Genomic DNA, 13,856 nt, shown 5'->3' with positions numbered 1-13,856 from the left:
CATCTCTGGTACAAAGCGAGCTTTAAAAATGCTCAAAAAGATCTGCCGTTTGTGCGAACTGAGCTCCAAGGCCTCTCCTCCAAGGTCTGCGCAAGGCTGCGCCCAGGGAAGACCGGCAAGGCCCCTTGGCAAGGCGAGGGCAGGCCGGGCCTGCAGGCCAGCCCGAGGGGGCCTGCCAGGACGGGTGGTGGCGCGCGAAAGCGGCCATGCGACAATGCGCTATTGTGAGACTGGGGTCACTCGTGAGGCGAGCGGCCGCGGCCAGCAGAGCTGGGTGCTGCTGGAGCCATTGGAGCCAGCGAACGTCGCAGCTCGCGGAGAAAGTTCTGGAAAGAACCATGGAGAACATTCTCCGTGCTGATGTCCAAAATGGAGATGGACTAGCGAGAACAGAGGAGAAGAGGGCCGAGGTGTGTACCAGGCTGCAGAGAGGGCTAAGCGTGGGAGCCAGCAACCGTGTGGGGCTGCTGTGGGCTGTGGGAGTGCACAGGGGAGGGAGAGTGACAGGCACAGGGGGGAGGCCGGAGGAGGCTCTTGGGGAACTGTGTCTCTCTGCCGCTGCTGGAGTCCAGCTCCACAGGCCAGAGAGTGCTGTGCAAGGACGTCAGGGCTGGGTAAAGGGGCTGGAGTTGTAGGCAAGTGACCGGAGGAGCAGAGCATGGCTGGGGAATAGGGCACTCTTGGCACCCTCCTTGCGTGGGGCTTTCAAGGCGCACTTCTGGAAGCTGCTGTGCAGGAAGGCTGTGGAGAGCCAAAAGCCCATGAGTGCCTCTGTCTTTCCAGCCCGGGCGCCGAAGACAGCAGCTCAGAGATTCTACTGAGCTGCTGAACTTGCCTCTGGGGGTGAAGATCCCTGTGGAGCCGGGCTCCAGCACTGTGTTCCACCGGACCAAGCTGGGGGTAAAGGTAAAAGCAGCTGAAAGGGGTCAGGAAAGTCTCCTCTTCCTCCTCCTTTTCTTGCCGGACACGCAGAGCATCCTGCAAGAGGGACATTCCTCCATCCAAGCAGTGGGATATCCTGGTGTCAGCGGGAGCTGCAGTCCTTAGTGTGACAGGGAACAGATGGTCTATGCGCTGAGCGAAGGCAGGAGCTGCCAGGAGGAGGCCCCAGGTCGTGTGCAGGAGTTGGGAGAGAAGGTTGCAACATGGGTCTCTGCCCGTGCATGTGCCTACAGAGCCAGTGGCAGCCTGGTGTGTGGCACTGGAGAAGTGTTCCACGGGGCCCGGCGTGCATCAGGCAGCGAGGCGGCCAGGGATGCTCCTACAGAACCTGGGAGACTCTCCAGGAGAGTTTTCCCTTCCCTCGAGCTCTGTTTGTGCCGAGCTGTAAATGGCAAGGCTTCTCTGCCGAGGAAACTTGTCAAGTATCCCCTTCTACACACAGCCACGAGATGGGAGCTGTGGAGCTGTGGATGGTTCTCCTCGCCTGAAAAGTCTCCAAGTAGAATAAGCTTTCCGTTGGGTATGATTTCTCCGTATCCCTGTGGGTACAGAGTGAGCTAGGTGCTGAGCCAGGAATGACCCTAAATCTCAGAGCCTGGAGAGCTAGCCCTATGAGCTGACAAAGCTCCAAAGTGTCTTTGTCTCTTTCCTCAGCCATCCTACCCTGATCTTGCCATGCACAATGTATCTTACAGCTTCACCAGCCGGCCAGTCACTTTGATCTTGGAGATCCACACTGTCATTTACTGGGGAATGAGTACAACAGCCTGCATGACCCCCATTCGCGGGAGTACTACAGCCGCAAAGAGCATTTGCGTAGGCTGAGGAGAGAAGGCTTCATCACGGAGGATGGCAAAGTAGGTTGTCCATGTGGGTGAGATGATGCCCTTCCAAAGGAGGGGGAGGTTGCCAGAGCGCTTGCTGCAGCCGCTCCTTGCAGGTGGAGGGCTCAGGGTTGTTGTGCTGCTTTCGCTGCTGCGGGGCAGGAGGAGCCCAAAGCTTGCTCTAGGCATTCCCATCTGCTCTTCCCAGGCTGTGTGTCGCTGCCACAGCAGCGGGTGCGTGGCCAGGGGGCCCAGTGATGAGCACGAGTCCCCACTGGGTGGTGGGAGCAAAGCCCCTCGATGCTGGGCCGGGCCGGGAGCGCAGCTCTCGCTGGGCTAGCGCTCCTGCTGGCAAGGCAGGCTGCGCGTGAGCGGCCAAAGCGCTAGATGATTTCTGCCCTCATCTCCTCGTAGGTTGTCTGCAATCTGCATGAATTCAACCAGTACAGGCAGTACCTGACGACGCTCAAGATAGAGCTCGAGAAAGCAGATGGGCAGGAACACGAGCCTAAACCTCAGGGTGCACAGGTACGCGTCGTGGTGCAGAGGGATGGGGTTTCACATCAATTCTGCCAGAAAGGCATGACCTGAAGAAGTGGTGAAGGCTGCACTGGTGTGCCAGCTCTTGCGGCATGGAAAGGTTTGCGTCGCTCTGTGCTGAGCAGCTGATGCAGGATTTGGGCACGGGTGGGAAAGTGGTCCCTGAGTGCCCTCTGAGAGTGCTGAGGGAAGCCTTTCCCTCCTGGTCCCTGCTTCCCCCTCCTGGGCAAGGGCTTCTCAGAAAGCATGGCAATGCAGGGATCTCCAGGAACAAGGGCTGCTTGTTCCTACTCATAAAACGAGCATTCCTCACATTCAGGTCTGGACAAGGTGCCAAGGAGCCTCTGAAGATAAGCAGAGGTGTGGTGGGAGCCAAGTAGGCAACACCTGCGGCAGCCAAGATCCCAACACCCGTGGTAGAGACGACAAGGGCAAAGGGTTCAGATCAGTAAGTCAACCTCCTCCATCCTCTCTCTCCAGCTGGTTCACCGTTCACTGGTTAATTCCTCCTGGTTTCTGTTGCAGAAGTGCTCAAAGGAACAGCGGCACGCTAAAACCCGCACTCCCTTGAACTGGAATACCCTGACAGAAGTGCGGGAGCTGGCAGAGAGCACAGTCAACAAAGTGCTGCAGAGGGTGAAAGAGCTGGAGCAGCCAGTCCACGTTTTAAGGAGTGCCCCCCTTGCAGTTCGGGGAAGGCTGTTTTGTAGCGGAGGAAGGGCAGAGCATTCAGAGAAGCCTCCTGCGGATGTGCGGGAGGAAGTTTTGCTGGTGGCTAGAGACATTGCAGCAGCCCTTTTGGATCATCTGGCGAAGGAAGGTGCATACAGAGCATCAGATGCCTCTGAGGCCAGGCTGTTGGCCAGTCGCAAAAGGCAGCAGCGCGTTGCCGCAGGACCCACGCGAGCGGGCAAATTGGATGAAAGAAAAGCCAGGCAAGCTGAACTCCCAAGGTTTGATGGAGGATTTCCTCTGCCTTCGCTTCACAAAATCATCCAGGATGCTGCTGAAAATATTGCAGCCACCTTGCAAATGTTTGCAGCATCTCAGTTTGAGCATCACTTCCACTGCAAATATTCTGAAATGCTCAAGCTGCCCATGAAGACAATTTGTCAGAGGCAGCTGCAACCACCCCAGGCACCTTCCTCCAACCACGTCATTGAAGATGGAGCATCATCTAGAACCTCTGAACACGAGACAGCAGACGCCAAAAACTTGCTTGCGTTGCAATCCTCCCAAAAGCGTGCTGAGCTATCCCAAGCCAGGAGCACGCTCGAAGGGGAAGGCATTGCCAAAGCAATTTCCAAGGTTCAGCAGCTCCACTCGGAGATAAAAGTGTGTGCTGAGACCTTTGTGTGTGACGCTCTGGAAAGCCTGAAGAAGGAGTTAGAACAGAAACAGCCTGCCAAGGCAAGAGCCTTACCACACAGGTCAGAAGAAAGCCCTGTGCAGAGTGGCCCAAGAGAGCAGCGTGTTCGGCCTCTGACTGCAGGAGATCCAGGCGTGCATTGCAGAAGGCAGGTGGCAAAAGAGCCAAGCTGGAGAGATGGGAATGGGAGCAATGTGGGACAGGTCTTTCCAAAAGCAGAAGGAAGGAGAACTCCTACTGGAAAGTTAGTGGAGAGCCAACCAAGAACAAAGCTCCCTCCCTTCATGGTCCGTGGAATGGTCATGCTTTCAGAGGATGAAGCAGAGGCTCAAGGTTCTGAAGAGAAACATTCAGCTCATCTGCTCCCATCCGTCTGCCAAAGCTCTGAGCATTTTGCTCAGAATACGCCAGAACACATGCGGAAGCCGCACACTCCCCCCTTGCCAGTTGCATCAACACCTCACTCTGCACTGCTGGAAAACCAGCCTAAAGCGAGGCCAGGGAGCACACGAGACCCTTTCCCCTGCATTGCTCAGCAGTATTGCAGGCAGCCCGTCCCTCCAGCAGCTCCAAAGACCGCTTCTCAGAGCGGAGCCCGGATGAGATCGATGCGTGTAAAGCTGGTGACGGACAAGCCGGGGCAACGTGAACGCTGACAGAGGGCATTACCGGGGCACAGAATAAAGATGTTATTTCCAAGCACTGTGTGGATGTTCTTGTGTTCCTGTGCTGCTCCGGTGATTTACACCTGTTCATGACAGGGTCCAGCAACTGCTGCGAGAGCTGCGCGAGACCTTGTGCCCAGGTCGCGAGGCAGACGAGGCGAAGCTTCTCTTCAAGCAGCCCACGTGTGGCAAGGGCTCCAGAGTGCCATTTCTTGGGGCGAGGGCATTGGGGCAGGCCTGGGCTATGTAGCCAGAATCCGGGCAGGCAAGGCTGCTCCCACCACTTGCGCTCACACATGTACTCCTGCGCTCGCTTCCCATCCCTTCGTTAGGGTGTCAGTAGAGGCAAGCCTGCTCTGCTTCAGAGTTCACCTGAAGCATTTCCATGGCAGCAGCCGAATGTCTGCAGTAAATTCTGTGCCAGAGGGAGCTCCAAACCTCTTTCAACTGCACAGAGACTTGGTCGACTGTGAACTCCCTCAAGAGTCATTCCATTCCCCACTCTAGCCCCAGCTCCATGTTCGTGTAAGTACACTGGTGGGACACATGTCACTCTCGAAGCAAGCTGCAGCAGTGGGCTTAAGGCTTGCTGAGCCAGAGGTTCCCCAGCATCAGCATTTTCATAGCTGCCGGTGGACTTAGCCAACATGCCATTGTCTACTGCCTGCGTCAGTCTCATTTTGCTTCTACCTGCCCTAAGGCACCCTAAGATTCTATCACTATGAGTGCCACAGTTCAACGACACTTTGTCCAAAATATTTATTTAAATAGAGCACTCTTTATTACCTAGCCATACTGTGTTGAGGAATCCAGCAACACGAAGCACGGAACAGGTAGTAGTAACAAACACCACGGTGACACGGCACTTCCCAGTACACACTGAGTAGCAGACTAGCGGTAAAAGGCCCCCCAGCCTAGGTGCTTTCTGCCTGCAGTTCAGCGGTGTGGACAGACTGCTCCGGTCACACAAACCACAGATAGCATGTGCTCAGCGTACAAAAGATGAGACTTTTTGTCCAACAAATGGCTTGCCAGTATAGGACACCTAAGAAGCCCTGGTGGTCCTCCTAAGAATCCTACCACATGTCACAGGAAGGATGTTTCTTCCCTTGTTACTGTAGTTCTTCCTAGAGAGCATCTAGGCCCATGCAGAGCACCACTTATTGACAAAATACTTGTTTAGAAGGGATTAAGCAGCCGAAGACTTTCAACAGCCTCTCTTTCCATGTTCCCTTTGGTAACATCATGTGGGGAAAGGGCTGGGCCAAAAAGCCACGGTCAGAGCACCCATCTGGACGGACATGTCCAGTCCAGCCCATTACAAATGGCAGCAATGTGCCTCCCATCACTGAGGCAGAGGGAGGTACATCTCTGGTACAAAGCGAGCTTTAAAAATGCTCAAAAAGATCTGCCGTTTGTGCGAACTGAGCTCCAAGGCCTCTCCTCCAAGGTCTGCGCAAGGCTGCGCCCAGGGAAGACCGGCAAGGCCCCTTGGCAAGGCGAGGGCAGGCCGGGCCTGCAGGCCAGCCCGAGGGGGCCTGCCAGGACGGGTGGTGGCGCGCGAAAGCGGCCATGCGACAATGCGCTATTGTGAGACTGGGGTCACTCGTGAGGCGAGCGGCCGCGGCCAGCAGAGCTGGGTGCTGCTGGAGCCATTGGAGCCAGCGAACGTCGCAGCTCGCGGAGAAAGTTCTGGAAAGAACCATGGAGAACATTCTCCGTGCTGATGTCCAAAATGGAGATGGACTAGCGAGAACAGAGGAGAAGAGGGCCGAGGTGTGTACCAGGCTGCAGAGAGGGCTAAGCGTGGGAGCCAGCAACCGTGTGGGGCTGCTGTGGGCTGTGGGAGTGCACAGGGGAGGGAGAGTGACAGGCACAGGGGGGAGGCCGGAGGAGGCTCTTGGGGAACTGTGTCTCTCTGCCGCTGCTGGAGTCCAGCTCCACAGGCCAGAGAGTGCTGTGCAAGGACGTCAGGGCTGGGTAAAGGGGCTGGAGTTGTAGGCAAGTGACCGGAGGAGCAGAGCATGGCTGGGGAATAGGGCACTCTTGGCACCCTCCTTGCGTGGGGCTTTCAAGGCGCACTTCTGGAAGCTGCTGTGCAGGAAGGCTGTGGAGAGCCAAAAGCCCATGAGTGCCTCTGTCTTTCCAGCCCGGGCGCCGAAGACAGCAGCTCAGAGATTCTACTGAGCTGCTGAACTTGCCTCTGGGGGTGAAGATCCCTGTGGAGCCGGGCTCCAGCACTGTGTTCCACCGGACCAAGCTGGGGGTAAAGGTAAAAGCAGCTGAAAGGGGTCAGGAAAGTCTCCTCTTCCTCCTCCTTTTCTTGCCGGACACGCAGAGCATCCTGCAAGAGGGACATTCCTCCATCCAAGCAGTGGGATATCCTGGTGTCAGCGGGAGCTGCAGTCCTTAGTGTGACAGGGAACAGATGGTCTATGCGCTGAGCGAAGGCAGGAGCTGCCAGGAGGAGGCCCCAGGTCGTGTGCAGGAGTTGGGAGAGAAGGTTGCAACATGGGTCTCTGCCCGTGCATGTGCCTACAGAGCCAGTGGCAGCCTGGTGTGTGGCACTGGAGAAGTGTTCCACGGGGCCCGGCGTGCATCAGGCAGCGAGGCGGCCAGGGATGCTCCTACAGAACCTGGGAGACTCTCCAGGAGAGTTTTCCCTTCCCTCGAGCTCTGTTTGTGCCGAGCTGTAAATGGCAAGGCTTCTCTGCCGAGGAAACTTGTCAAGTATCCCCTTCTACACACAGCCACGAGATGGGAGCTGTGGAGCTGTGGATGGTTCTCCTCGCCTGAAAAGTCTCCAAGTAGAATAAGCTTTCCTTTGGGTATGATTTCTCCGTATCCCTGTGGGTACAGAGTGAGCTAGGTGCTGAGCCAGGAATGACCCTAAATCTCAGAGCCTGGAGAGCTAGCCCTATGAGCTGACAAAGCTCCAAAGTGTCTTTGTCTCTTTCCTCAGCCATCCTACCCTGATCTTGCCATGCACAATGTATCTTACAGCTTCACCAGCCGGCCAGTCACTTTGATCTTGGAGATCCACACTGTCATTTACTGGGGAATGAGTACAACAGCCTGCATGACCCCCATTTGCGGGAGTACTACAGCCGCAAAGAGCATTTGCGTAGGCTGAGGAGAGAAGGCTTCATCACGGAGGATGGCAAAGTAGGTTGTCCATGTGGGTGAGATGATGCCCTTCCAAAGGAGGGGGAGGTTGCCAGAGCGCTTGCTGCAGCCGCTCCTTGCAGGTGGAGGGCTCAGGGTTGTTGTGCTGCTTTCGCTGCTGCGGGGCAGGAGGAGCCCAAAGCTTGCTCTAGGCATTCCCATCTGCTCTTCCCAGGCTGTGTGTCGCTGCCACAGCAGCGGGTGCGTGGCCAGGGGGCCCAGTGATGAGCACGAGTCCCCACTGGGTGGTGGGAGCAAAGCCCCTCGATGCTGGGCCGGGCCGGGAGCGCAGCTCTCGCTGGGCTAGCGCTCCTCCTGGCAAGGCAGGCTGCGCGTGAGCGGCCAAAGCGCTAGATGATTTCTGCCCTCATCTCCTCGTAGGTTGTCTGCAATCTGCATGAATTCAACCAGTACAGGCAGTACCTGACGACGCTCAAGATAGAGCTCGAGAAAGCAGATGGGCAGGAACACGAGCCTAAACCTCAGGGTGCACAGGTACGCGTCGTGGTGCAGAGGGATGGGGTTTCACATCAATTCTGCCAGAAAGGCATGACCTGAAGAAGTGGTGAAGGCTGCGCTGGTGTGCCAGCTCTTGCGGCATGGAAAGGTTTGCGTCGCTCTGTGCTGAGCAGCTGATTCAGGATTTGGGCACGGGTGGGAAAGTGGTCCCTGAGTGCCCACTGAGAGTGCTGAGGGAAGCCTTTCCCTCCTGGTCCCTGCTTCCCTCTCCTGGGCAAGGGCTTCTCAGAAAGCATGGCAATGCAGGGATCTCCAGGAACAAGGGCTGCTTGTTCCTACTCATAAAACGAGCATTCCTCACATTCAGGTCTGGACAAGGTGCCAAGGAGCCTCTGAAGATAAGCAGAGGTGTGGTGGGAGCCAAGTAGGCAACACCCGCGGCAGCCAAGACCCCAACACCCGTGGTAGAGACGACAAGGGCAAAGGGTTCAGATCAGTAAGTCAACCTCCTCCATCCTCTCTCTCCAGCTGGTTCACCGTTCACTGGTTAATTCCTCCTGGTTTCTGTTGCAGAAGTGCTCAAAGGAACAGCGGCACGCTAAAACCCGCACTCCCTTGAACTGGAATACCCTGACAGAAGTGCGGGAGCTGGCAGAGAGCACAGTCAACAAAGTGCTGCAGAGGGTGAAAGAGCTGGAGCAGCCAGTCCACGTTTTAAGGAGTGCCCCCCTTGCAGTTCGGGGAGGGCTGTTTTGTAGCGGAGGAAGGGCAGAGCATTCAGAGAAGCCTCCTGCGGATGTGCGGGAGGAAGTTTTGCTGGTGGCTAGAGACATTGCAGCAGCCCTTTTGGATCATCTGGCGAAGGAAGGTGCATACAGAGCATCAGATGCCTCTGAGGCCAGGCTGTTGGCCAGTCGCAAAAGGCAGCAGCGCGTTGCCGCAGGACCCACGCGAGCGGGCAAATTGGGAGAAAGAAAAGCCAGGCAAGCTGAACTCCCAAGGTTTGATGGAGGACTTCCTCTGCCTTCGCTTCACAAAATCATCCAGGATGCTGCTGAAAATATTGCAGCCACCTTGCAAATGTTTGCAGCATCTCAGTTTGAGCATCACTTCCACTGCAAGTACTCTGAAATGCTCAAGCTGCCCATGAAGACAATTTGTCAGAGGCAGCTGCAACCACCCCAGGCACCTTCCTCCAACCACGTCATTGAAGATGGAGCATCATCTAGAACCTCTGAACACGAGACAGCAGATGCCAAAAACTTGCTTGCGTTGCAATCCTCCCAAAATCGTGCTGAGCTATCCCAAGCCAGGAGCACGCTCGAAGGGGAAGGCATTGCCAAAGCAATTTCCAAGGTTCAGCAGCTCCACTCGGAGATAAAAGTGTGTGCTGAGACCTTTGTGTGTGATGCTCTGGAAAGCCTGAAGAAGGAGTTAGAACAGAAACAGCCTGCCAAGGCAAGAGCCTTACCACACAGGTCAGAAGAAAGCCCTGTGCAGAGTGGCCCAAGAGAGCAGCGTGTTCGGCCTCTGACTGCAGGAGATCCAGGCGTGCATTGCAGAAGGCAGGTGGCAAAAGAGCCAAGCCGGAGAGATGGGAATGGGAGCAATGTGGGACAGGTCTTTCCAAAAGCAGAAGGAAGGAGAACTCCTACTGGAAAGTTAGTGGAGAGCCAACCAAGAACAAAGCTCCCTCCCCTCATGGTCCGTGGAATGGTCATGCTTTCAGAGGATGAAGCAGAGGCTCAAGGTTCTGAAGAGAAACATTCAGCTCATCTGCTCCCATCCGTCTGCCAAAGCTCTGAGCATTTTGCTCAGAATACGCCAGAAGACATGCGGAAGCCGCACACTCCCCCCTTGCCAGTTGCATCAACACCTCACTCTGCACTGCTGGAAAACCAGCCTAAAGCGAGGCCAGGGAGCACACGAGACCCTTTCCCCTGCATTGCTCAGCAGTATTGCAGGCAGCCCGTCCCTCCAGCAGCTCCAAAGACCGCTTCTCAGAGCGGAGCCCGGATGAGATCGATGCGTGTAAAACTGGTGACGGACAAGCCGGGGCAACGTGAACGCTGACAGAGGGCATTACCGGGGCACAGAATAAAGATGTTATTTCCAAGCACTGTGTGGATGTTCTTGTGTTCCTGTGCTGCTCCGGTGATTTACACCTGTTCATGACAGGGTCCAGCAACTGCTGCGAGAGCTGCGCGAGACCTTGTGCCCAGGTCGCGAGGCAGACGAGGCGAAGCTTCTCTTCAAGCAGCCCACGTGCGGCAAGGGCTCCAGAGTGCCATTTCTTGGGGCGAGGGCATTGGGGCAGGCCTGGGCTATGTAGCCAGAATCCGGGCAGGCAAGGCTGCTCCCACCACTTGCGCTCACACATGTACTCCTGCGCTCGCTTCCCATCCCTTCGTTAGGGTGTCAGTAGAGGCAAGCCTGCTCTGCTTCAGAGTTCACCTGAAGCATTTCCATGGCAGCAGCCGAATGTCTGCAGTAAATTCTGTGCCAGAGGGAGCTCCAAACCTCTTTCAACTGCACAGAGACTTGGTCGACTGTGAACTCCCTCAAGAGTCATTCCATTCCCCACTCTAGCCCCAGCTCCATGTTCGTGTAAGTACACTGGTGGGACATATGTCACTCTCGAAGCAAGCTGCAGCAGTGGGCTTAAGGCTTGCTGAGCCAGAGGTTCCCCAGCATCAGCATTTTCATAGCTGCCGGTGGACTTAGCCAACATGCCATTGTCTACTGCCTGCGTCAGTCTCATTTTGCTTCTACCTGCCCTAAGGCACCCTAAGATTCTATCACTATGACTGCCACAGTTCAACGACACTTTGTCCAAAATATTTATTTAAATAGAGCACTCTTTATTACCTGGCCATACTGTGTTGAGGAATCCAGCAACATGAAGCACGGAACAGGTAGTAGTAACAAACACCACGGTGACACGGCACTTCCCAGTACACACTGAGTAGCAGACTAGCGGTAAAAGGCCCCCCAGCCTAGGTGCTTTCTGCCTGCAGTTCAGCGGTGTGGACAGACTGCTCCGGTCACACAAACCACAGATAGCATGTGCTCAGCGTACAAAAGATGAGACTTTTTGTCCAACAAATGGCTTGCCAGTATAGGACACCTAAGAAGCCCTGGTGGTCCTCCTAAGAATCCTACCACATGTCACAGGAAGGATGTTTCTTCCCTTGTTACTGTAGTTCTTCCTAGAGAGCATCTAGGCCCATGCAGAGCACCACTTATTGACAAAATACTTGTTTAGAAGGGATTAAGCAGCCGAAGACTTTCAACAGCCTCTCTTTCCATGTTCCCTTTGGTAACATCATGTGGGGAAAGGGCTGGGCCAAAAAGCCACGGTCAGAGCACCCATCTGGACGGACATGTCCAGTCCAGCCCATTACAAATGGCAGCAATGTGCCTCCCATCACTGAGGCAGAGGGAGGTACATCTCTGGTACAAAGCGAGCTTTAAAAATGCTCAAGAAGATCTGCTGTCTGTGCAAACTGAGCTCCAAGGCCTCTCCTCCAAGGTCTGCGCAAGGCTGCGCCCAGGGAAGACCGGCAAGGCCCCTTGGCAAGGCGAGGGCAGGCCGGGCCTGCAGGCCAGCCCGAGGGGGCCTGCCAGGACGGGCGGTGGCGCGCGAAAGCGGCCATGCGACAATGCGCTATTGTGAGACTGGGGTCACTCGTGAGGCGAGCGGCCGCGGCCAGCAGAGCTGGGTGCTGCTGGAGCCATTGGAGCCAGCGAACGTCGCAGCTCGCGGAGAAAGTTCTGGAAAGAACCATGGAGAACATTCTCCGTGCTGATGTCCAAAATGGAGATGGACTAGCGAGAACAGAGGAGAAGAGGGCCGAGGTGTGTACCAGGCTGCAGAGAGGGCTAAGCGTGGGAGCCAGCAACCGTGTGGGGCTGCTGTGGGCTGTGGGAGTGCACAGGGGAGGGAGAGTGACAGGCACAGGGGGGAGGCCGGAGGAGGCTCTTGGGGAACTGTGTCTCTCTGCCGCTGCTGGAGTCCAGCTCCACAGGCCAGAGAGTGCTGTGCAAGGACGTCAGGGCTGGGTAAAGGGGCTGGAGTTGTAGGCAAGTGACCGGAGGAGCAGAGCATGGCTGGGGAATAGGGCACCCTCCTTGGCACCCTCCTTGCGTGGGGCTTTCAAGGCGCACTTCTGGAAGCTGCTGTGCAGGAAGGCTGTGGAGAGCCAAAAGCCCATGAGTGCCTCTGTCTTTCCAGCCCGGGCGCCGAAGACAGCAGCTCAGAGATTCTACTGAGCTGCTGAACTTGCCTCTGGGGGTGAAGATCCCTGTGGAGCCGGGCTCCAGCACTGTGTTCCACCGGACCAAGCTGGGGGTAAAGGTAAAAGCAGCTGAAAGGGGTCAGGAAAGTCTCCTCTTCCTCCTCCTTTTCTTGCCGGACACGCAGAGCATCCTGCAAGAGGGACATTCCTCCATCCAAGCAGTGGGATATCCTGGTGTCAGCGGGAGCTGCAGTCCTTAGTGTGACAGGGAACAGATGGTCTGTGCGCTGAGCGAAGGCAGGAGCTGCCAGGAGGAGGCCCCAGGTCGTGTGCAGGAGTTGGGAGAGAAGGTTGCAACATGGGTCTCTGCCCGTGCATGTGCCTACAGAGCCAGTGGCAGCCTGGTGTGTGGCACTGGAGAAGTGTTCCACGGGGCCCGGCGTGCATCACGCAGCGAGGCGGCCAGGGATGCTCCTACAGAACCTGGGAGACTCTCCAGGAGAGTTTTCCCTTCCCTCGAGCTCTGTTTGTGCCGAGCTGTAAATGGCAAGGCTTCTCTGCCGAGGAAACTTGTCAAGTATCCCCTTCTACACACAGCCACGAGATGGGAGCTGTGGAGCTGTGGATGGTTCTCCTCGCCTGAAAAGTCTCCAAGTAGAATAAGCTTTCCTTTGGGTATGATTTCTCCGTATCCCTGTGGGTACAGAGTGAGCTAGGTGCTGAGCCAGGAATGACCCTAAATCTCAGAGCCTGGAGAGCTAGCCCTATGAGCTGACAAAGCTCCAAAGTGTCTTTGTCTCTTTCCTCAGCCATCCTACCCTGATCTTGCCATGCACAATGTATCTTACAGCTTCACCAGCCGGCCAGTCACTTTGATCTTGGAGATCCACACTGTCATTTACTGGGGAATGAGTACAACAGCCTGCATGACCCCCATTTGCGGGAGTACTACAGCCGCAAAGAGCATTTGCGTAGGCTGAGGAGAGAAGGCTTCATCACGGAGGATGGCAAAGTAGGTTGTCCATGTGGGTGAGATGATGCCCTTCCAAAGGAGGGGGAGGTTGCCAGAGCGCTTGCTGCAGCCGCTCCTTGCAGGTGGAGGGCTCAGGGTTGTTGTGCTGCTTTCGCTGCTGCGGGGCAGGAGGAGCCCAAAGCTTGCTCTAGGCATTCCCATCTGCTCTTCCCAGGCTGTGTGTCGCTGCCACAGCAGCGGGTGCGTGGCCAGGGGGCCCAGTGATGAGCACGAGTCCCCACTGGGTGGTGGGAGCAAAGCCCCTCGATGCTGGGCCGGGCCGGGAGCGCAGCTCTCGCTGGGCTAGCGCTCCTCCTGGCAAGGCAGGCTGCGCGTGAGCGGCCAAAGCGCTAGATGATTTCTGCCCTCATCTCCTCGTAGGTTGTCTGCAATCTGCATGAATTCAACCAGTACAGGCAGTACCTGACGACGCTCAAGATAGAGCTCGAGAAAGCAGATGGGCAGGAACACGAGCCTAAACCTCAGGGTGCACAGGTACGCGTCGTGGTGCAGAGGGATGGGGTTTCACATCAATTCTGCCAGAAAGGCATGACCTGAAGAAGTGGTGAAGGCTGCGCTGGTGTGCCAGCTCTTGCGGCATGGAAAGGTTTGCGTCGCTCTGTGCTGAGCAGCTGATTCAGG

At 56.2% G+C, this 13,856-nt stretch overlaps 1 protein-coding gene across 1 annotated transcript in view; it reads left to right on the top strand.

The window, feature by feature from the left end:
- Window positions 1–13,856, top strand: part of LOC148593867 (uncharacterized) — a 33,706-nt gene that overhangs the window by 5,500 nt on the left and 14,350 nt on the right. Inside the window, exons 6-16 of the mRNA XM_088529188.1 lie at window positions 823–906; window positions 1,638–1,799; window positions 2,181–2,300; window positions 3,824–3,838; window positions 6,529–6,612; window positions 7,344–7,505; window positions 7,887–8,006; window positions 9,530–9,544; window positions 12,238–12,321; window positions 13,053–13,214; window positions 13,596–13,715. Coding sequence (XP_088385314.1) covers window positions 823–906; window positions 1,638–1,799; window positions 2,181–2,300; window positions 3,824–3,838; window positions 6,529–6,612; window positions 7,344–7,505; window positions 7,887–8,006; window positions 9,530–9,544; window positions 12,238–12,321; window positions 13,053–13,214; window positions 13,596–13,715 — 1,128 coding nt within the window. The remainder of the gene's footprint in view (window positions 1–822; window positions 907–1,637; window positions 1,800–2,180; window positions 2,301–3,823; window positions 3,839–6,528; window positions 6,613–7,343; window positions 7,506–7,886; window positions 8,007–9,529; window positions 9,545–12,237; window positions 12,322–13,052; window positions 13,215–13,595; window positions 13,716–13,856) is intronic.

This window comes from Tinamus guttatus, unplaced genomic scaffold (assembly GCF_059628265.1).
Source record: "Tinamus guttatus ecotype Peru unplaced genomic scaffold, ASM5962826v1 Tinamus_guttatus_pri_ptg000326l, whole genome shotgun sequence".
In the NCBI taxonomy this organism is placed as follows: domain Eukaryota; kingdom Metazoa; phylum Chordata; class Aves; order Tinamiformes; family Tinamidae; genus Tinamus; species Tinamus guttatus.
This window is presented reverse-complemented; position numbering and strand designations above follow the sequence as displayed.